The sequence below is a fragment of the Syngnathus typhle genome, linkage group LG11 (assembly GCF_033458585.1).
Source record: "Syngnathus typhle isolate RoL2023-S1 ecotype Sweden linkage group LG11, RoL_Styp_1.0, whole genome shotgun sequence".
Taxonomy (NCBI): domain Eukaryota; kingdom Metazoa; phylum Chordata; class Actinopteri; order Syngnathiformes; family Syngnathidae; genus Syngnathus; species Syngnathus typhle.
In genome coordinates, this window is record NC_083748.1 from 13,803,914 (window position 1) to 13,825,527 (window position 21,614).

General features: G+C 46.6%; 1 protein-coding gene across 1 annotated transcript in view; it reads right to left on the bottom strand.

Moving 5' to 3' along the window:
• Window positions 1–2,143: 2,143 nt before the first annotated feature.
• Window positions 2,144–21,614, bottom strand: part of slc12a5a (solute carrier family 12 member 5a) — a 61,876-nt gene continuing 42,405 nt past the window's right edge. Inside the window, exons 2-25 of the mRNA XM_061291556.1 lie at window positions 20,776–20,876; window positions 19,914–20,051; window positions 14,736–14,882; window positions 11,649–11,703; window positions 10,381–10,511; window positions 8,766–9,013; window positions 8,441–8,652; window positions 8,193–8,360; window positions 8,021–8,119; window positions 7,427–7,484; window positions 7,182–7,356; window positions 6,994–7,112; window positions 6,591–6,689; window positions 6,387–6,506; window positions 5,780–5,884; window positions 5,406–5,574; window positions 4,969–5,164; window positions 4,692–4,861; window positions 4,474–4,605; window positions 4,259–4,366; window positions 3,558–3,680; window positions 2,994–3,187; window positions 2,384–2,505; window positions 2,144–2,235 (exon numbers count right to left, since the gene is read on the bottom strand). Of these exons, the coding sequence (XP_061147540.1) occupies window positions 2,144–2,235; window positions 2,384–2,505; window positions 2,994–3,187; window positions 3,558–3,680; window positions 4,259–4,366; window positions 4,474–4,605; window positions 4,692–4,861; window positions 4,969–5,164; window positions 5,406–5,574; window positions 5,780–5,884; window positions 6,387–6,506; window positions 6,591–6,689; window positions 6,994–7,112; window positions 7,182–7,356; window positions 7,427–7,484; window positions 8,021–8,119; window positions 8,193–8,360; window positions 8,441–8,652; window positions 8,766–9,013; window positions 10,381–10,511; window positions 11,649–11,703; window positions 14,736–14,882; window positions 19,914–20,051; window positions 20,776–20,876 (3,281 nt within the window). The remainder of the gene's footprint in view (window positions 2,236–2,383; window positions 2,506–2,993; window positions 3,188–3,557; window positions 3,681–4,258; window positions 4,367–4,473; window positions 4,606–4,691; window positions 4,862–4,968; window positions 5,165–5,405; window positions 5,575–5,779; window positions 5,885–6,386; window positions 6,507–6,590; window positions 6,690–6,993; window positions 7,113–7,181; window positions 7,357–7,426; window positions 7,485–8,020; window positions 8,120–8,192; window positions 8,361–8,440; window positions 8,653–8,765; window positions 9,014–10,380; window positions 10,512–11,648; window positions 11,704–14,735; window positions 14,883–19,913; window positions 20,052–20,775; window positions 20,877–21,614) is intronic.

A 21,614-nucleotide genomic window follows, 5' to 3' on the forward strand; every position in this document is an offset into this window, starting at 1 on the left:
AGGCTTACTTTTAGGAATAAAGCCTTTGTCTATTTTTTTCCGAATATAAATAGAATGAGGTAGCAAAGTCATTCTACCCTCAGAGAAGTGGTTTGTTTTCAAAGTGGGAATGCGGCGCTGGAAGTGGTCTGAAGCTGGACCTTTTGCAGTGTAAAAAAGGTTCAGATTTAGGAAAGAAAAAAAAAAAAACCACCATTTGAAAACTTCATTGAGCGTGCAAACGGCCAATTCATTTCAATTGCTCGTGCTGCTGATTTGATCGTCATAGCAATATTTCGCCTCGGCCGGGTTCTGCAGCTCAATGCATGCGTTGCGGCTCCGAAGAGGCCATTTTTCATCCACTCTGCGTGCTCAGAATAGAAAAAGGAGGGCAAAACAACAAAGGTAGCTTCAGGTGGCTTAAGACTTGCGCACAGTACCGGGTATTCATGAAATATCTACTGTATATTTCTCGGAGTAAAAAATCTCACTGGTGAGTCAGTCTACTGCATAGAAGTCTGTCAGGTGGACAAAGCGGGTCTCCTTGCTACAGACGGCGAAATCCTCTCGTCATGAAATTCCTACTCGATCTACTTTCCAAGAATCCCACGCTTCACGTAGACCTCTTTTCCTTTTTTCTTGTCAAATAAAGTCAGCACGCTTTGTTCTCCGACGATATCGAATTCGACTCTGTGAATTGTATGGCACATATATCGGATCGAAATTTGGCAACGAAACGACAAATACGTTGTCGAGCGGATGACGTACTCTATCGATAAACTCCGTCGACAAACATAAATAGCTATTTCATTTTTTTGTTCTCTAGATGAAAAAATAACACTTTTCGATGAAGAGTGCAGGTGCAGTGTGCGCATGGGCCATCCCATAAATACATAAATAGAAATTGAAAACCACCGTTTTCAAGACTGTTCATCCCCCTTGTTCTTTTCTTCTTGGAATATATCACAAAAATACTACACTCATACCCAACGAAGCATCGGAGCTTGTACATTATTTACAGGGATCCACGCAAAGGGTTGCTGTTGGTGATCATTTACCCCCGGTCCCATGATTTGCGTCCTCGTTGTGACGATAGCTTGCTTTTAACCCGCAAGCGCAACTAACCTCGTTTTTTTTATTTTTCTTCCTTTCCTCAATCTGTGTACCATTCGATTGGCGCTGAAAACATCGGAAAGTGACTATTCGACCTCTTGTTTTAATCGGACACAAAAAAACCTCTTTCTTAGCCTGTCTGTGAGCAATATCCATCAGCCAGCCAAATAAGATCCAGGACAAATATTGCAATTGATTCCATGCATTATTTCTGACATGGAAGACTCCACTGCTTCCACTGCTGCTTGTGCGATTGCATTGTTTTGAATGAAGCGCACACAACAAGACTCTATTAACCAAGTATGGAAGTGCGCTCCTCAGGGGCTGCTATCCTGCACGTTTTAGATGCTTCACACTGGATCCAAAGCATTGGCTCCGGGAGAGATGGATGAGGAGCAGATCATTAGGTGTGTTGGAAAAGGGAAACATCTCAAATGTGCACGAGCGGTCCTCGGGGATTTGGTATCTTTGGTCTTATGTGAGAGTTGTTGTTTTTTTGTGTCAAATTAAAAAAACAAAGCCGTTGATAGTTCATTGTTTTGGAGAAAACCCTTTGTTTCCCTCTTTTTGTTTTTGGCACATAGAGTTGGGCAAACGGCCACTGAGAAACGACGCTGCGTGGAGTTCACAGTTTGTACGTGAAGACCCCTTTCTTGGCTGGTGGTAGTCTTAGCGGCGGGCTAAGGTCCTGACAACGGGAGACCTTTTAAGCATCTTTGCCTTTTTTCCCCTCACGTTTTGCAAACGACACCGATTGGAACGGAAAAGCCAAGTTTGCATGCATTGGCAGCCACGGCTCGGGTCGGCCGACGCTAACCGAGACGGAAGCAACAGCTACAGCTGGACCCGGTGCCATTCCGCTCGCCGAGTCGGGCTGCCTGTTGGGTATGATATGCCATTAAACAGTGAGTGCGACATGAAGATGAAGCAGCATTGAGTGAGCTGGGTGAGACGGGGAAACGGGAGCAGGACTGGCGGGTGGTGGGGGGGATTGCTAATGGTCAGGTTGGTTGGAGGGAGGGGAGGGGAGGGGGGGTGTGGGGGTGCCTTTTCAGGAATAGATGGTGATGACTTCGCGTCCGCCTCCGCGGACCAGAAGGACCCGGTTGAGACCTTCGGTGAGGACCTCAAGGAACTCCATATCTGGTTGAGAAAGGTCAAGGATCTCCAATATAGAATCCTAGCTGGACCTACGTAAACGTGCTTTGTAGGGATGAAGAACATGAGGGAGAAGTTGCCACCTTCTTTTTTGAAGCAGGATTTCATTCGCAAAGGATACAATTCTCGTCACCCGTCCGGTTCTTGGGTGGCCCGGGCATGTTGAGTAGGACCAGCTTGGCCTCCGAGGACTTCTTCATGATGGCCTCGTTGAGTCGCAGCGCCGTGTGCATGCGTCGCACGTTGGACTGGTTCCTGGACAGACAGACAGACAGATGGAATTGGGTGTCGTCGGGATTCGGAAGACAAGACTTTGCCGTTTGTTTGGATGGCGGTGGGTGACGGATGCTCACTCGCCCACGTTTTCACTGTCCTCATCTGCTCATGTCACGTCATAAATAGTCAGAATGAGCTTTAAAGAATCTTTGGTACTTACAGGTTCTCCCATTCACTGCAGCAGGAGCAAGAAGGGAAAGATGGAGATATCAGAACCAGAAGTAGCAAGACACACTCTGAGCTACAGATACAAGATATTTTCAACTTCTTGCTATTGTTCTTAGGAAATACAAGAACTGCATAACAAGCTGGAAGTGGTTCGCATTCGAGGTGGAAGTTTAAAAATGACCTTCAAATAACTCTCATTTCTATTTCAGTGAATTCCTCCAAACCCAAGAGAACTGTTAGCGCTCATGGACCCAGTTGAGGATTGTGGAGATGTTTGTTGAACCCCTGTGAGCACTCACGGCTTCATGTTGAAGATGTCCTTGATGCCGCACGGTGTGGCAGCGCCGGCCGGCTTGCTGGCGTCGCCGTCGCACTTCTCCGTCCAGGTCATTTGAACCTGCTCCCCGGGGCTCCGGGCCACCTCGGCCGGGGCCGGTGGGGGTGCAGCCGTAGCGGGGCTGGTCGGGGTGGTGTTGTCGTGGATGAGCTGCACCTGGGCAGGGGGGGGCACAGGGGGAGAGGCCGACTTTGACTATGAAGAGGAGGAGGAGGACGGATGGTGACGACGTGGAGATACACGTAAATCCACCAGTGTTGGAATGCAGGTCAGAGTCACAGAATGTTTGAGAGGGACAAAAGAGAGGAAGTGGGGTTCAACAACACCATCTTTTCATACTAAACAGCCACGCCTCATCAAATGCGGAAAACTGAAACGGTGACGGCAATTGACGTATTTCTCAGTCTTGACACATTTTCACCAATGACCACATGTGGCCCACGACCGCTAATTCAACAGCCCTGCCCGAGACGTTGGACAATAAGCGGGGATAAACCCTGTCCGAGCGAGCGAGCGAGCTCTCTACCTCCTCCTCGGGCTTCTCCTCCTTCTCCTCTGGCGGTTCTTCGCTCACACTCAGCTGGGTCGTGACAGAGGCTGGGTTCTTGCGCCGAATGGACCCACGGGATGAGTCAGTAATGCTCTGGATCTGCAAAGACACACCACACAAAGGAATTTTTTAGTCTTTTTCAAAGAAGTCAAAAAGTTCAAAACAAAGATATTTCAAACATGAAATCATTGTTGCATGGTCCTCGATATAATACCGAGTATGAATTAGTCTCTCCCAAAATGACACATTGCTTCTAATATATATAATTATAGAACGGTGTAGGGTACACTCACTTGTGCATCTAAGGGTTAATTAAAAAAAAAAAAAAGAAGAGATTTCTGTTTAGGTTTGCGGTGGATGGCAGGAAAGCAGGCAGGCAATGACTCACACAAGTGAAGTCCAAAGCAAGCATGTTTCGAGCCGGAGGAGGTAAAAATAGCACGAGGTTCGGATCGATATGTATTTATTCCAGTGCTCTGCCAAGACCTTGTGTTGTCACGCTCCGCAGCAAAGATGGCATCCCACTGCTTGGCTTTAGCGCAAATGACGCTTCGCTCCAGCAGCGCTTTATGTCAAGTCAAATCAAGGCAGGCCATGCTGAGCTGAACCCATCCAGTCAGTCAGTCTCCTTTGAGAACACGTGCGCCAGGGAGCCGAGCGAGCGGGAGCTTTCTTACCTCCCTCTCACGCTCCGTCTTGGTCAGGTTAATCTGCTTGAGCATCTGCGAGCGTTGTTCCATGACCAGGGTCTTCTCGTAGGTGTATGCCGAAATGTCGCCGTCGTGCTGCGGGGCGGGGCGGGGCGGGTACCAATATTAAGCACAAACGGTTCTTTTCAGCCAATGCTGGGACAGCAATGCCAAATGCCCAAAAGTCTTTTTCCAAACAATACCATTTCCACCACTTCCACCATAGCGTCGATACGGAGATGATAGAGGAAGGTGGTCAGGTCCTTTTTCATCTGGATGCTGTTGTCGTCCATCTGTGCCACGGTGAAGATGCGCATCTTGCACTTCCTCCAAACCTGAGAGTGAGAAAAGGCACCGCTTGTTGCGCCAGGATGCTTTTGCTTCCGAAAAGAAAAAACAAAACAAAAAGAGATTGGAGAACCTTGTGCTGGCGCAGGAGGAAGGGAAGCAGCATCAGCATGCCTCCGTCATGGACAATCCACCACACGTCAATGTGGCCCTCGGTGAAGCGTTCGCCGTTGGATGGGAAAGCCGCAATGTTTTTAGGTACCAGCAAGGCCAGGTGAGCTGCAGTGGTCTCTCTCACCAACTCTGCAAGGAGGACAAAACACACATGTGGAATGCAGCTTTGGAATATTTGGACAATCAAGCAAAAGTCCAACGATGCAATCGCGTCAGTCTATTTCCAGCCGACCCACCGACAAAGTTCCTCCAGGTCTGATGCTCGTCGCCTTGTTTCCAATTGCGCGGCCACGACACCAGCACGGCGTTATGCTTGAGTCCGCCCAGGCCGCTGGCCTGGAGCAGATGGGAGGTGGCGTCGCGCAGGTTGGACGACACGGTCACCTGAGAGAAGCCCTTCACCTTCTCCGTCTCCATCAGTTTACGCAGCGCCTATGTGGATGATTGGCTTTGCTTGAAAATCCAGCCCGGAAAGTCACTTTCAGCCGCATGGAATTTGCTCGGCATGAGTAGAACCCAGAAGAAAGGCTGCCATTTGAAGTGGTCCTTTTGACAATTCCCAGGGCAAACCCTATAACCCTCTTATCTCCTTTCTTTCTTTCTCATCAACAATTTGCATGGTTCAATGTGACTCGTAAAAAGAAGAAAACCATTTGGTGGGGGTGGAGGATACCTGCTCGGCCTTCTGACTGTGTTCGTAATTGTCCAGGTAGGTGCCCACCAGGGCTGTGCCCACGATGGTCAGGCCCTTGCCCGCCTTCAACTGGTTGGTGAGCGAAAGCAGCCTGGGCTGTTCCACGTTCTGCTCGGCATCCACGCTCACCAGCACCAGCAGCTGGGGCCTGGGGCGGAACAAAGCCACAGTACAAAAGGTGGTTGGAAACCAAACAGAACCGGGACGCCAAAGGGAAGCAGCTGGAAAAATTCTCCTTGGTTTGTGACGGACGGCTGTGATGCGGAGAATCACATTAGCCGGGAGATCGCCGGGCATGTGGTTCATTTCAATTGCCACAATCACCACACCGCTGTGTGTGTGTGTGTGTTTACCTCCAGTTCTTGGTGTGGGGGGGACCTTCCTCCAGACGCATAAGAGCGTAACGTGCGGCGCTCAGGGACAGACCTCGAATGCCGTCACCCCACTCCTTCTCCGCACTGCCAAACGCGCACACACACACACACACACACACACATACAAGTGAATTATACCTATTAGCTTCATTTGACTTATGTATAATGTTTTGCTCCTCTTATTTATTGGGTTATTTGTTTATTCTTTATTCATCACTCATTTTATTTATTTATTAGTTATTGTTTGTGCCTTCTTGTTTTTATTTTGTGTCGTCTACTTGTCGTGTACTGTGTCTCGTCACCGTGGGATGGAGGAAACGGAATTTCGCTTTCTTTGTGTGTCTGGACATATGAAGGGATTGACAATAACGTGACTTTGAAGTTGAACTTTGAAAGATTGTTTTATAATTCATATCTATTTGTATTTAGGTGATTTCTAGGGGTGATACACCCCTACAAAATGATAGCATCCCAATTTTCTTTCCATCTCAATTTGCTTGGCAAGCGAAGAAAATGCGGATTTGATCCGACTCCTCCTCATAATACAACAACAGTATTCATATTAAGCCTCATTATCATCACTCACCCGGCAAACTCAATATACTTGTAGATGGAACTGGCAATCACCATAGCAACAATGGCGTAGTACCAGGAGCAGATGAACATGAGCGTGAGACACAAGCTCATACCCAGGAAAGAGAGAGTCCTGTGAGGGGGAAGAAAGGAAAATAAAAAGACACAGGCGGTGAGAGGACATGGAAAAAATGGAGTTGCTCTTTTGGACACGCACCAGTGGTAGAACTTAAAGCGGGGCCGCCAGTTGGGGGTCCGTAGTAGAGTCTGTAGGGCGCAGGCCAGGTTGACGAACATGTAGCACATTAGGAAAAACCTGCGCAAAACACGCAATGAGAGAAAAGCACACCTTGAAAGTCAGCAAACTCGGGAGTTTCAACCAAAGCGTTAGATTGACTTTTGAAATGTACGTAGTAGCTGGAGTGCTTGTCCTCATGTCAAGTGTGAAGTCCATTTTGGAAAAATGTGCCTCAGAGCCAACTGTTTGAAAATGTGTCTCACAATTCAATTCATTCAAACCAATCAATGAAACCTTTTTTGCTGATATTATTCATTGTATGTTTGTTTGTATCCGGATGAATTTGCAAGCGTCTGATTTTGCTTCCGCTTGTCCAACTCACATGGACAAGATGGGAGCCACCGAGTCCAGGGAGGCGATGAGGATGCCGGTCTCGCAGATGAGGGCGGTTAGCAGCAAGGACCACGTGGGCTCCCCGTTGGCCTTCCCATGTCCAAAGATCTACAGAACCGAACAATCCCCCCCTTGTTAACTTTTCGAAAGGAGTGCGTCAAGGGCGATAAGACTGACCCGTAGCGCGGGGACGATTCCATCCTTGGCGATGGCCTGGAGAAGACGCGGCGCCCCCGTCAGGCTCTGCAGTCCGGCCCCGCAGGTGGAGAAGAAGGAGCCGATCACAATGACCCAAGGCGATGGCCAGGCCAACGTGCCGATCACCAAGTTCCCGTGGACTCCTTCCCCAAACCTGAGCCAGAGTGGGCGGGCGCTTTCAGCTTTCAGACTCGGCGTGAGAGCACAGTAGGGGTGCCGCTTACTTGTCTCGGAGGACCACGCCGTCGATGCAGGCGCCGAACAGAATGACGCTGGACATGTCTGCGCGGCATTCGATAAGGAACGTCTGAAGCTGTTGTCTGCTAGCTTTTAATTGAAAGGAACATCCATCCAAGAGACAACGTCGATGACCTCAAATTGCGTCTGTCGGAAAGCGACATTATTGCCGGCGGGGCTCTCGTCGTTTCAGGGAGGCTTTTAATTTTACAAATGCTCATCATAGAACTTTAAAGCATTTGCATGAGTTGAAAGTGTGCACTTAAAGACCGCAAGTTTGGAAATCAATATAGTCTGGGATGAAATCTAATATCCCTCAGCTTTATTGAGTCACATTTGCATTAGCGGCCCGGCCACGCCATTAGGAAACCTAATGAGATTTACTCAGACCCTACTAGCCGATTAGTGAGAGACAAGATGGAGGACACGGTCACATTTCACCTGTGATGTTACTCGACTTTAGGCACGTTCATTTAAAACGTGTCCGCATGCAGTAGCAGGCTTCTGTACGGACCTCTCGGTCTCGTCTCAAAGGGCGGAACCAGACACCAAATGTGCTCGCTGTGCTGCCGAGAGGATACAGACAAAGGAAGTGGTGGTGATGGCCGCGATCGTTCCCACCGGTATGGACTTCTGGGCATCGCGCAGGTCACCCGAGCGGTTGGAGCCGGCCATGATTCCTGAACAGAAGATCGCCAATGTCAGTATCGGGAGCAAAACGGCCGCCTCAGGTGTCTGGAGGGCCTCGTTCACCTGTCACTGAAGGGAAGTAGATGCCGACCAGCAGCGTGAAGAAGCTGGTGATGTCGGCCAGCACGTAGCGGTTGGCGTTGGTCAGGGGGTCGTCTACGTCCTCCGCCGACTCCATGTTGATCCGGGCGATCAGATCGCCCTTCTCGTAGTACGTCCCAAAGAGGTTCTCTGCAGCGAGCGAGCGAGCGAGCGCAAAATACATGAAGTCTAGTCGAAAATGAAAAGCCGTTCCAAACGGAGATGCTGACCTGTCCAGAGGCCGCTGGTGACTCCGGGGATCCCCTGGATCTTAGTGATGTTGTTGGCCACAAAGTATTTGTCGCAGGTGGCGTTGAGCAGGGGCGAATCGCAAAATATACGCCACAGCTGCGTGGTCACCGTCCCGTTGGCCGTTTCCACCGTCTTGGCGCACACGTCGAACGACTTGGACACTAGCGTGCGGTTGCCCAGCAAACAAACGCTAGAGCAAGAAGAGAAAGAAACTCTCAGAAGATCTTCAACCATGCATGGCCAAAGCTTTTTTGGGTGGTTAAATATATACGGAAATAGGAAAGATGCTGGATCGGGACTTACGGAAATTCGGGGGGATCCACGGCAGTCTTGATAACGCCGGCATAGACGGCCAAGATGGAAAGAATGACGCAGGCCAGGAAGACCAGCGCCAACTTGTTGACGTACTTGACACCGACAAACACCACGGTGGCCATGGACGTGAGCAGGATGGTACCGTAGACGCGCATGTTGTTTAGCAGAGCTGCTTCCGCCTCGGCGCCCTCCAGCCCCTCCAGCGGGAAAATGGCCGCCTTGGGTGCAATGTAGATCTGAACGAGCAGAGATGCAGAGATGATTATTCTTTTTTTTTTTTTATGATCGCTATTTGTCAGCATTATTGTTCTATCTTTTAAATAGAATATAAACCAAAAGTAGGGGGAATGGGTGCAAAGAATGAAATGAAAATAATTTGAAGAATTCAATACTACATATAACAAAGGTGGAGCGTAACGCTACATTGAGCGTAGAAAAATATCCAAAAATACATGTACAAATATTACGATATAAAGTTTTTTTCAAAGTCCTACCTAATAAATAGCTGCATTTATTGAATAAAATAACATCTGACACATTTTGTGTATGGGAGCAAATGTTTCGAAAATATATAGATGTTTATTAAAAATGCTGCGTCACACAATCAATTTCCTTTCTTTGCCTGCATGGGGATTTACACTTGAAGGTCAGAGGCGTGCTCCTGCTGCATCTTGTTTACCGTGCAATTCAATCAATTTTGCCCTCAGGGGCAACTTTTCATTTCCATTTGTTGACTTCTTTTCAAATGTGATGAGAGGTGAGAGGAGACCTATTAGAGGTGTGAAACCAAGGCATTATTATTATTTTAGAGTTAAACAGGGGTCAGTGTGAAAAAAGAAACAGAAAGACCAAACAATGAACCGACTTTCGGACGAATCACGGTGAGGCTGATAGAGTGGATATGAAAAAAAAGATCGTGTGGTTTACATACTATATAGGTGCACATCCTCTCATAACATGGCTGAGAATTTCTATTTCTAAGTCACGTTGAACGGAAGTCAGCAAACATCGGCCACCATTTAAAGAGTCTCCTATGAACCCGGATCAAGTGCAGGCTATTTGTTTTTGCGTTTGGGACGGACGCATGCGCATTTTATATCCAACGTATATAATCACAGTAGGAATTGCACGTTTTCCACGTGATTGTCATCACGAGGACAAGACATTTCCTGCATCACCGCAGTCGTTTCCCAAAATAGCAGCATTAGTTTCGCGCGAGGATGAAACATATTCAAATGAGCCGGTTTTTCTTTTTTTTTTTTTCTTTTTCTCTCAGAGATGGGCTCCTCGGGATTGTTATTGCACAATGAAAACTGTAAGCCAGCATTGACCCAGAAGACAGAATTAACCTCTAGGCTTGATCAACCTCTGCATATCAATACAAAAGGCACGGGCAAGAAGAAGATGAACAACACACGTTCTGTTCCAATGTTCCCGATACTATTCATTGTGTATGTTTGAAGGGTGGATCTGAGTCTACAATCATATCATAAATTATGAACTAAAATGTCAGTGTATGAATATGAGAGTGAATGGTTGCGTGCCCTGCCTGCCACTGACTTCAGCTCACCTGCTGCGGCTCAAAAAAGAAAAGGTTTCTCACCAGGAGCAGCTCGATGGCACCCAGGATGTACATAGCTCCGGCGTAAGTGGTCCCCAGGTAGAAACAGATGCCCACGGCGCCCCCAAACTCGGGGCCCAGCGAACGGGATATCATGTAGTACGAGCCTCCAGCTACACAAACACAACGGATGGAGGGAAGATGAATTGTCTTTTTCAAAAAGTGCATTTCATGTCTGTGGAGATTCGCAATCATCCAGGCAATTCACAACGGTTGAATCAAGGCCACTGCACTTGACTTGACTTGAATTATGCTACTAGGTAACAAAAAAAATCATACAGTACAATTGCCCAAGTGCTTAAGAGGCTTAAGAAATGTTGTGTAAAACATTTTGTGTTCACCTAAAGCAGCATTGTATTCCCATAGCCATTCCATTTTATAAGAAAGAAATTTGCCCTACCCCCCAAAAAAAGATGTTAGACTTTATGTGTTAGGCTGTAGTCATCTCACGGTCAAATATATCTTTCTTAGCAGTCAAAAAAAGTCATCAATATGTAATGAGCAGGGTAAATGCAGACCCTTGGCCAGCAGCCACACGCTAATGTAAATTCCCAGGATCAAGATTCTCAATAAATCCTGCATCTTAATACATTTAATCACTGTGCTCTGGAATTGCAGCGCAATCTTCTTGGAACTAGCCTGAGAAATGATCCCCAGTGCGTCGCCAAACTTCATTTATTGCTCTGTTAATGCTGAAATGTCTGTGTGATCAATTTCTAAAGTTCCTTTTACTGTGGCAAATAATAGTTATCTGTGCAAAGTCTAGTTAAATTGCACTTTTCTCTAGATTTCTGCGGAACCTGGAATGAAGGAGTTAGGGTTAGTTAGGCTTGTGTTTAGTGTTGTTTTAAAATTGTTAATAATTGAATAAGTCCTCGGACAAAAATATTTGTGTAGCAATTTGTCGGTGTCGCGCCGTGCTTCCCCCTTCAGTCATAATTCACTCCGAGCTTATCTCTTATTATTGTGTTTTACTACAGCATTTGCATTTTCCAATGTTGTCCAAATAAACTGAAGAGAAAAAAGACAACAAGCTACATCAGCACTGTGCTATCAGCTATAGTCGTTGTAATTTCTTCCAGCCGCTCATTTGCAATTTGCATTTCAATATCATTTGTGCGGAAGAATCCCAAAGTGACGCTTTTAGCCGCGCCCGGAGAACTCGCCAAGTGTGGTCGGCGGCTAATCAAAGGGAAACTTAGAAGCTGATTGGTGTCGGACCGAGATTCCGGTGGAGTCTGCTCACCCACCTGGCACCACTCCATTGGTAGCAATGGCGCTCATGGAGATGGCAGTCAGCATGGTCTGCACAAGGGAGAAAGAGAGAAAAACATCATTTCTTCTTCAATACTGTTCATTTTTCAGGCAACGCATACGTACGTATATTAAGTTTTTGGTGAGTTTGGTGTATTTGGGGTTATTTTAGGAAGTCCTTTTTACAACATTTTGACAGACTTTTTTCTAAATCAGGAATTTTGGTTAAAAAAAAGGAAAAAGAAAAGTTTTTACTTTAACTTCTATTTACCAAAGTAGAGTCTCCAAGCTAAAAGACAGCCTTGACCTTCATTCCAATGACTACAAGTGAGTCTCCCACTAGGATGGAAAACATCTGGCGTATCTGTCCCCGTGAAGGTCGGCAGTGGCACCTAAGGGCTCGGACGTGGACGAGCCGAGCGACTGTTCCTTCCCGCTAATCTGCTCCTAATGAGGCCACAAAGCTCTTCTCCGGCCACAGCAGATAAGGTCCTAATTGTTTAAGTGTTTTATCTGATGGGGGCACAGAGGTAGTCCCACAATCACATACGCAATTGTTGGATCCCAAAAACGGAACACCGTCGCAGCCTCCCTCCATCAACAGAATTGTGTTCGGACGAGGTGAAACCAGGATGTTTCATCTCATTTTCAACTGTCATCTTATTGTGACATTCCGTCAAATCCCACTTGATGACTTTCCGTTTACTTTTACCCGCGTCCTACATTTCTCCACCCATTAATAAACGTCATCAATCAGTGAATGTCTGAGAGGGACGGCTCCATCCTATTGGGTCAACACCTGACGTATCTGCAGTTGCACCTCCCGCCGGGTTGCACACGTGAGCCAATGCTCGTTAACCTTGAGGACGAAATGGGGGTAAATGAGCCATTTTAGAGTCTGACTACAAAGTTGTTATTCGGAGGAAAAAGCCAACATTTAGTATCGTTCCAATGTGGCATGTCAAGGACGAGCGAAGATTTGTGCGTTTGCAATGAATACTTTCACCGGCTTGTCGCCACTGAGCACAAAGGACACTTTAGGTCTGCTTGCATCCTGACCTATTTGGCCTTTGGTGGACCTTGGGAGCGGAGAGGAGATTGCTTTTGACAAGAGAGTGTCCCGCAGCACGAGAGAACCCCCCCCCCGCTTCATTAGCACGCTTCACTACTCCCCGGTTGTCAGATGATTTCTTCCGTGGGGAGCTGCAACATTCGCAGGGGAGCTGACATCCAGGCGGAGGGCAAAATGGACTCTCAGGTGTCGGCAAAAGTAAGAGAGAAGAGAAGACACGCAGCAATGTTGGATGAGCCATGGGATGTGGAGGCCAATCAAAAGCCAGGCAGCAAATAATGAGAGCGCAAAATGAAAAAAGGCTTCCAGAAAATTGAGGAAGCGTAAGAGATGAGAATTAAAGGGAGAAAAAAAAGATGAAGGATCCGCAGCACATCAATGAATCAGCCCTCGCCCGCCGCCGCCGCCGCCGCCGCATTTGGATTCAAGACCTGCAAGTAATGAGGCCCGACCACCATGCACACGACAGACGGACGAGGATATTAAACCTCATTGTGTCCAAGTCTGCTTTCATTATCTCCAATAGAAATATGAAAGAATAGAGACGCGCACGCGTGCGTGCGTTTGTTTTAATAGCTGCTTGCATGTATATATGATCATAAATTTGATTCGTTAAGCGTCCAAAATGTCAGCAATGTAAAATGTGAAGGGAGCCGAAAGACCCAAAAAAATAGTACAACAGCGACAAAGGCAAAATATTAAAAGAAGAAATCTCTTATTACAGATGAACTTACAAAAAGCACCACCACATTTTTGACCGAAAGTCTTGCGACGTACATTTTTATCATAACAGTAATCTCTTCGTGAGCAGTCATTTCTCATTATGCACCTTGTCAATTAGTGGCTTGGGGGGGGTGGGGGGGTTTGGTGGGGGGGTGCACGCTCTCAATGATGCAAAGCTGAAGTGCACGCTTTTGCTCTTCATGTCCTGTGGATTTCACTCTTGGGTGCTGGTGGGGGGTGGGAGGGGGGCATAAGCACACGTGCACACGAGCTGCCCCCACCCCCAGGGCTGGGTGGTGATGTGTTATGTAAGAAGCGCAGGAGGAGAGCGAGGTGACGGGCGCACCATTCATACTGGGGCTTATCGCCCTGGGGCCTCTGCAATGATCTCAGCAGTGTAACTGATAAGAAACACGCCTCTTCCACTGTGTCTGACTGTCTGTCAGTATGAAAGAGAATGAGAGCTGGACGGAGAGGACATTTGCGTGTTTGTGTTGCTGTCAGTGTGAGCTTGTTTTTCCCTCTCTGTGCACAATGTTTTCATCACGCTTACAAGATCAATATAAACTGGGATGGATGGCGAGCAAATACGAGCGGCACGCTGAACGTGAGCACGTACAAATAGAGAAAGAAGAGTGTCACCATTGGGGGAAACAGATTCATGCTGTTCCAGTCTGTCTGTGTGTGTGCGTGTGTGTTTATGTGTGTATGTGTGCGTGTGTGTGTGTGTGTGTGTGTGTGTGTGTAGGCTAGTTTGCCATGGCGAGGGTTTGAGGGGGTTGTTCTATAAATACACTTGGTGCTGGAGGAGAATCTAGGCTGCTCACACACACACACACACACACACTCACACGTACAGAAGCACACACATTTACACACAGTCCTGACAAAATGCTCAGTGAAAGTGAAGAGAAGACACGCTAAAGCAATCCTGAAGTAGGAACATTTTTGAATATGGTTGACTTGTTTCCACAAGGGCCTAGTGGTTGGCATGTGTGTCTCGCAGTCAAGAGGTCTTGGGCTTGAATTTCAAATTTGTATGCGAGGCTTTTTCTGTGGCTTCGCTGGCCAAAAGACGGAAAGGAAGGAAGGAAGGAAGGAAGGAAGGAAGGAAGGAAGGAAGGAAGGAAGGAAGGAAGGAAGGAAGGAAGGAAGGAAGGAAGGAAGGAAGGAAGGAAGGAAGGAAGGAAGGAAGGAAGGAAGGAAGGAAGGAAGGAAGGAAGGAAGGAAGGAAGGAAGGAAGGAAGGAAGGAAGGAAGGAAGGAAGGAAGGAAGGAAGTACACTCACGGTGGTGCAGCACATGAAGACGATGACAAAGGTTCCAATGATCCCTCCGATCCCGACAAGCCAGGTCATCCTGAGGAAGAGGATGACGCCAAAGATGTTCTGGATGCAGGGCAGGTAGACGCCCATCAGAGTGCCGAGCTGGGGGGCCTGCAGGTGGATACAAGCGGTGGTTGGCTCACAATCAGGCAAATAAACTGAGAATTATTTGTATTTTTTCCGACACATTTCTCCCCAATTTATGACTTTTCCCCTAAAATATCAGATTTTATTCTTATAGTATTGGGGAAAAAAAGGACGACTTTTCTGCTGGAGTCCTGCAAAAAAGCGTTTTTATTGTGTACTGAGTGTATTGATGTCCATTGCACCTTTAAAACATGTCAAAGAAAAAAAAAATCAAAGCTGCTGGCATCAAATCAATGTTCTCTGCTTCCATTTTTATTTCAAGCTGCACACACTCAATGCAATCCTGTAATTAATCACTCGTATTTTTTCATCGACTGGTCCTTGTGGACGGAGGTAGGGAGGTAAGTAGGGAGGGAGGGAGGGAGTGAGGCAGGGAGGGAGGGAGGCTCTTCTTAACACACATTTGCAGTCAGGTAATGTTGTGTATTGCACAAGATAAAAAATGTGACACAATGCGCAGCTCGTCAGAAAGTTTGGAGTTTTTTGAAGTAAATGTGATCTTATGTTGAAATATCAAATTGGACGAATGTGCTATTTTTAGACTCTATGCAAATTAAAGCAGATCTGAAGAATAAATAAAAGCAGATTTGGAAAAATACTGCGACACTGCCAGGCAAAGAGGTCTATCTATTGTTAGAATTCTAGAAAAGGAAACAAAGTTTCTTTTTGACACGGATGCATGTCAAGATGGAATAAAAATACAGACTTTTTATGTGCTCCAAAAGATGAAGAAATGCGATATTAATATAGCCTTGTGCACAGGAAAGCAGATTACAGACAAGAACACTGACAATCACAATCAGCAAAGACCTTATTACCCAATGTCTCGAACCTGTTCATTTTTTTATTTTTTTATTCAACGCCTCAGTGTTGCAAAAGATGTGGATGAAGAGGACTTACACAAAAGTCAAATGTAAAGTAAGATAACAGGAATCCTGTGGCACGTACACAAACACATTTGGCAGATGAGTACATGCTTGAAACCATATAGCCAAGTCGCCGCTAACAAATTCAACACTTGTCTATGCATTGAATCAGCCCGACGGACACGCGCTTATCAAAAGTGCCGCTTTTCCAATTGCTCTTTCATTTGCCGACAGCGGAGCGCAGTCCTGTTAACGCGCACAAAATAGGTTTGGAAAGCGGGCCGGGGCGGGCCGGGAGCGAGCAGCGCCGATGATTTCCCGTGGGAGCGAGCCGCCCGCCACTGCTGCTGCACAGCCACAGGTAGGCCAGCAGGGCACCGCTAGCGGAGCAAGCTGCCAGGCAACAGCTGCCCACCGACATGGCTCAGGTGGCTTACATGTGCACCCTTTGCTACATTTCCCATGGCACTCAATTCCACTTCCTCACGCTCTGTCTCTCGCCGCTAGCCTCTCCACAAAGTTCAAATTCCAAACACTTACTGCAAGCCTTGAGCGGCCAGGCCACTCTTATTCAACATTGAAGTGGACGTCTACTGCGGCACGGTTGACAACCTTGCTCCGTCCAATCAATAGAGACGTGGTCAACTCCCTACCTTAATGAGAAAACGGGAGCCCAAAATGGCCGGCTATTTACATCCGTGGCCGATGGATCGGTTGACATTCCGAAAGGTCAGCATAGAACGAGCGCCATCGCCCTAATGACTTTTTACGTTCTTATTCCTAGCTGGAATGTACGGGAGGCCCTCGCATAAAAGTGGAAAGTAACATCTATGCGGCACATTCGCAATGAAGTTCCAATTTGAGCAAGGGAAGAGGATGTCATTAAATGACTAACGAATTAAATGGAAGGGAGGGAGGGTGACCGAGGGTGAGCTTATAATGCCACCGCCGCTACGCTCGACTGGACAAATGGGAGTGGATAGAACAAATATGTTTCTACTCAGGTGTGCTGAATTATTAAAGAGGAGAGGCCAGCTAACCTGACCCACCGCCCCATCACATCTTCCACCCCCAGAATCTCCCTCCAAGCTGAACGCCAACGACAATGAGCTCATTAAAACGGAAAGATCAGAGTCACCCCCCATTGTGGCTGCTGACTATAGGAGTCCTGGAGGTGGGGGGTTGGACATTCTTGCAAAAATTTTTTGTATATTGTAAGCAAGAGGATATGAATTTAGTTCTTAAACTAATTGGAAAAAATCCCAAAATAATTGGTGGTGGTAAAAACACTGCATTTCTAAAAGAGAGTAAATGAAACTCCTCGCCTCACTTCAATTAGGTGCAATAGGTTCCAAAAAAGAAAACAAAAATGCACAAATAGGCGAACGTGCTAATTGTGAATATGCCAGGGAAGTCAGTGGTTTGAAACTTAGTAGAAGTGCCTCACAAGTGTAATAAAAGCGATACATCAGAAGACTTGCAAAATGGGGAGCAGGGCATATCAACAATTTATGCTTCCAAAGATTTCAAATCCGTGTTAAAAGGCTAAGCTTTCTGAATCTTTCATGACGACTGAAACGCTCCATTTATTTATTTTTTGTTAGTTTTGGTGACATAAGAGCTTGGGAAAATCCAGAATCAACCTTACAGCTCTTTAAGAGCGAACCACTTTTTCCCTGGGAACAAGTTTATCAAATGGTAGATTTGATGAATGGACTCCAATGATGAATAGAGACTGGAGGCGGAATCTCGCTCTACGACAAAGTTCCGCTCCTACATTAGTACAGAAGTCCAAACACGTCATAGCTACCTTAGTTGGTAAAGTTCGAGTTGCCGTAAATATTTTTATGTGAAAGTACTTCAAGGCCATAAATGATGGAAAAACACTAAGCGTAACAATAACTGACCTGGCCTTCTTATGCCATAATCCTACGCTACTTAAAATATGATTGAGTTGTCCCAACCCAGGCCAAACTTAACTGAGCTGTACTAGCGAATGGTAAATATGCGCAGGATGTCGTAAAGCAAGGAAACCTTATGAAAAATATACATGTTAATCTATGCGGATAGCAGGTTTTCTGCTCCAGGCCCACCAGGGAGGAAAGAATAATCCCATGAGGCCGTTGACAGGACAATATGTGCGCTGTGAAATGTCACTTTAGCAGCCGCTCGGACGTTGAACTTATCAGGAAATGACATTCATCAAGATGGACGCTCATAAAAGGCTGTAGATGGGAATACTGATCCGATGAGCTGGACAAAAGGGATGGCGGTGGATCTTACGTGTGAGTGTGTGTGTGTGTTGGCTCACATTTCTTTCTATAATACAACACCTACACGAGTGTTGGCTCGTGAATGAACGATGGGTTCGAAAGAACAAATCTTTTCAGTGAACGAGAGTGACCGAATCACTTCCTAAAGTGATTCGTTCTTTTTTCAGTTCATACGACTTCAACCAGTAGGTGTCAGTAATGGCCATTGAAGCTGGTGCCACCTCGCCGTAAAACAAAACGAAGAAGAAAATGACGTCACGAACGAGTCGTGAATGAATGTATTGGTGAGGTTGGGTTGACAGGATGGCACCTAGGATTTATGGAGCGGAGGAAAAAGGCCAAAATAGTTCCCCCAGCTGCTACTTGCAGGATTTGTCACGAGTGGGGGCAAACCTTTACGCTCACCACATTTGATTTTTAAAATGGACAGATGCTAGGCAATTTAGTAGATGAGGTCAAATTAAAGGTATAATAAGGCAATTATTTCTCCAAAAATGCCTTTAATCATATGAATGAATTTATTAGTTAAGATGATTCATACATGCATCAATTTTAATGATCAATATACACCAAATGACACGATATAATTGACAATATTTAAAAGGCTGATTCAGGCAAATCTAGTACGTACTTGATGAATCCACTGGGAATATTCTTAATGCAGCAGAACTTCCTACAGTCAAGACAGCATAGCCCGAGTGAATACTTTTCTCCCTACCTGGGGCTTTGCGTCTGGCTTGTTGCGGAACTGAAAGCAGCAATTCAATTTGTCCAACGGCGTCTTTATGTTGCCTTTTACCGAAACGAATTCCATTGGTTTAGATTGAATCGGGTAGAATCAGGAAAAGTGCATCCATTTATTTTCTAAAGCGGTTGCTTATCTTGTCCAGAGTCACATTTGAATTGGAAACGATCCGAGCTGACTTTTGGCCACAGAAGCAGAATAAACCCTGGACAGCTTACTGCTCAATCACAGGGCACCTATAGACAAATATTAACGCCTGACCTTATTAGGGACATGCATGAGACACGTAGTAGATAAGGTTCTGTCAAAGGAGGTGGGGCACACCCAAGACACCCAACAACAGCACACCCTGTTTTAGTATCTACACGACTCATCGGGATTTACAGTAAAGGAAGCGTACCAGACGGGAACGTCAAAAGACATCACCGAGTTCAAAATGAGGACGATGGTGCTGGAGTGAAAGAGTCGCGGCTTGTCACAAGTGAGGTGATGAGGAAGGAAAACATCACGGGGGCGCTGATGAACCACCTGGGCAGACATGACGGGTCAAAGGCCATGGAAAAACTGTCAAACTGTCACAATCGGAGAACGTCGGGAGTAAGTCCAAACCACGTTCCTCCTGCGATGATCCCGAGCCCTTCGTTACGCACCTTGTTATCTGGCTTTGCTGCAGTGACTAAAGATGCACGAGGCGGGCAAAGTCCCAGAGAAACAAACTCCTTCATGAAAGAAATTGTGTTGGATAGTGTGACAGCAACTCATTAGTGAGTGACATTTAAGATGCACCACAGTAATGCAAACCGGAGATTTAGAATGTCAACTGAAAATGATTGACGGTTTCTGACGGCAGGAGGAGATTTGGACTTTTTCTTATCCCTAGAGCTTCTTTAAAAGCATTCACTGCAAAAATGAATCAAGACTAAATATCTCCAATCAGGCTGTTTCACTGGCACTTGGAAAGTATTTCTTCTGTCAAAAAGTAAATAGGGGTATTGACTTTTTGCTGGCTTGTTAGTACTTAATTGGCGTATGTGTGTGTGTGTGTGTGTGTGCGTGTGTGTGTGTGTGTGTGTGTGTGTGTGTGTAAGTGTGTGCTATGTTCTTGCAATACCTTGACGGGTTTCTTGCGGGACGGCTCAGCCTCGTTGTTCTCGGCCTCCTCGTGCTCCTTGCTCCCTTGCGGCAGGTTGGAGTAGTTGGCCAGGCTGCTGAGCAGAGACGACACCATGGGACTGGTGTCCATTTCCTCCTGTACATGCACAAAACAGCACACGGATGAGTTCAGATATGCATTTCTTATATTATCATAGTTGGCTGCATGATCAACTGTCCCTGTAATATGCTATATACAGTGTCATTTTTTTTATGGTGGGGATATTTGAGTTATTGTGAATAAAGTTACTGTCGAATATTTCAGGATTATTTAGTAGATTTACACCATTCGTGAAGCCCGGATAGCGCCACGCGTATATGCAAGCAATAGCAAGGGAGTACGTTCAGCACCACGGACAGCGACACGCAGATGCGTATGCAAGCAGCGTGAAGGGAGGGCGTTCAGAACCACGGACAGCGCCACGTATATATGCCGGCAGCGTGAAGGGAGAACATTCAGCACCACGGACAACGACAAGCGCATATGCCGACACCGTGAAGGGAGAACGTTCAGAACCACGGACAGCGGCACAACCGCCTTTTGCGTCGATCGGTAATCTTCCCAAAGTGAAATCGGAATGGATGCCAGCTGTATTAAACGCCGCCTTCCCTTTCTGCTCAAATGTCACATGGGTGGAGTATATTGGTGCAGGGCTTTGTAACAAATTGCCTCCTTTTCACGTTGATCCCTGCACCCATGTGAGATTAGCTTGCATTAACCCTCCGCTCCCACGCGGCCTCGGCGCCGTTGTTGGCGACATCGATCGCCAGTCAGCCAGGGCCGGCGCCGCTGCTCAAAAGGTGAGAAGGATCCCACGTACCTCAAACAGGGCCATGTGCTTGCCGTCGTACTGCTGGCTCTTCTCGGCCGCTGCATCGCTGCTGTTGATAAAGGGGCTGCTCTCCTTGGGGTTATTGTCACCTGCAAAGGGAGACGAAAACAGAAAGTCAAACGACACACGCCGGACGAGTGACGATGCAGGCCTTAAAAGTCATTTTTACAATTCAAAAAGTTCAATCATAATTAATTGATAAGACCAGTTCATCAGAATTTGAGTGAAGAGTAAGACACAAAATATACATCTCCTTTGGATGGACCCTTTCATTGCACTGTAACTCTTCATTCATCCCAGATTAGTTTGAAAAGAAAAGGAACGACATGAATGTGTTGTGCCCCGGGCCTGGAGCACCACCTTGGGGAGACAGCAGCTTGCCCTTTCTCCCTCTGGCTCTCAGCCCTCAGTGCTGCAAGACGTGCAAGAAGTTATTTATAGCGGTGCCGCGGCGACCATGTGGCGTGACGCCGGCCACGGCTAGACACAGACCAACAAATGACGGGGACAAAAAACAAAGCGTGAAGACACAGACGGAAGATTGGCGAACGGAACACAAAAACCACTGGCTCCATGACTCCAGAGCTTGATGAATATGAACTTCTTGATAGCCTTGCTCTACTCTAGCATTTGAATCCTCGTGGGACATGGATGAAAATAGCCAGAGATTTAAAAATGCCATCGGTTAAGTGATTGACATTTTTCCATTGAGGGTCAAGGAAGGCAATCCAGTCAAGTGAACCATTCATGAGTGCCAACTCGCATATTCGATGCAAATATTGGCAAAACGATTTCCCATGAGACTTGAATTTGTTGTATTTAGCAAT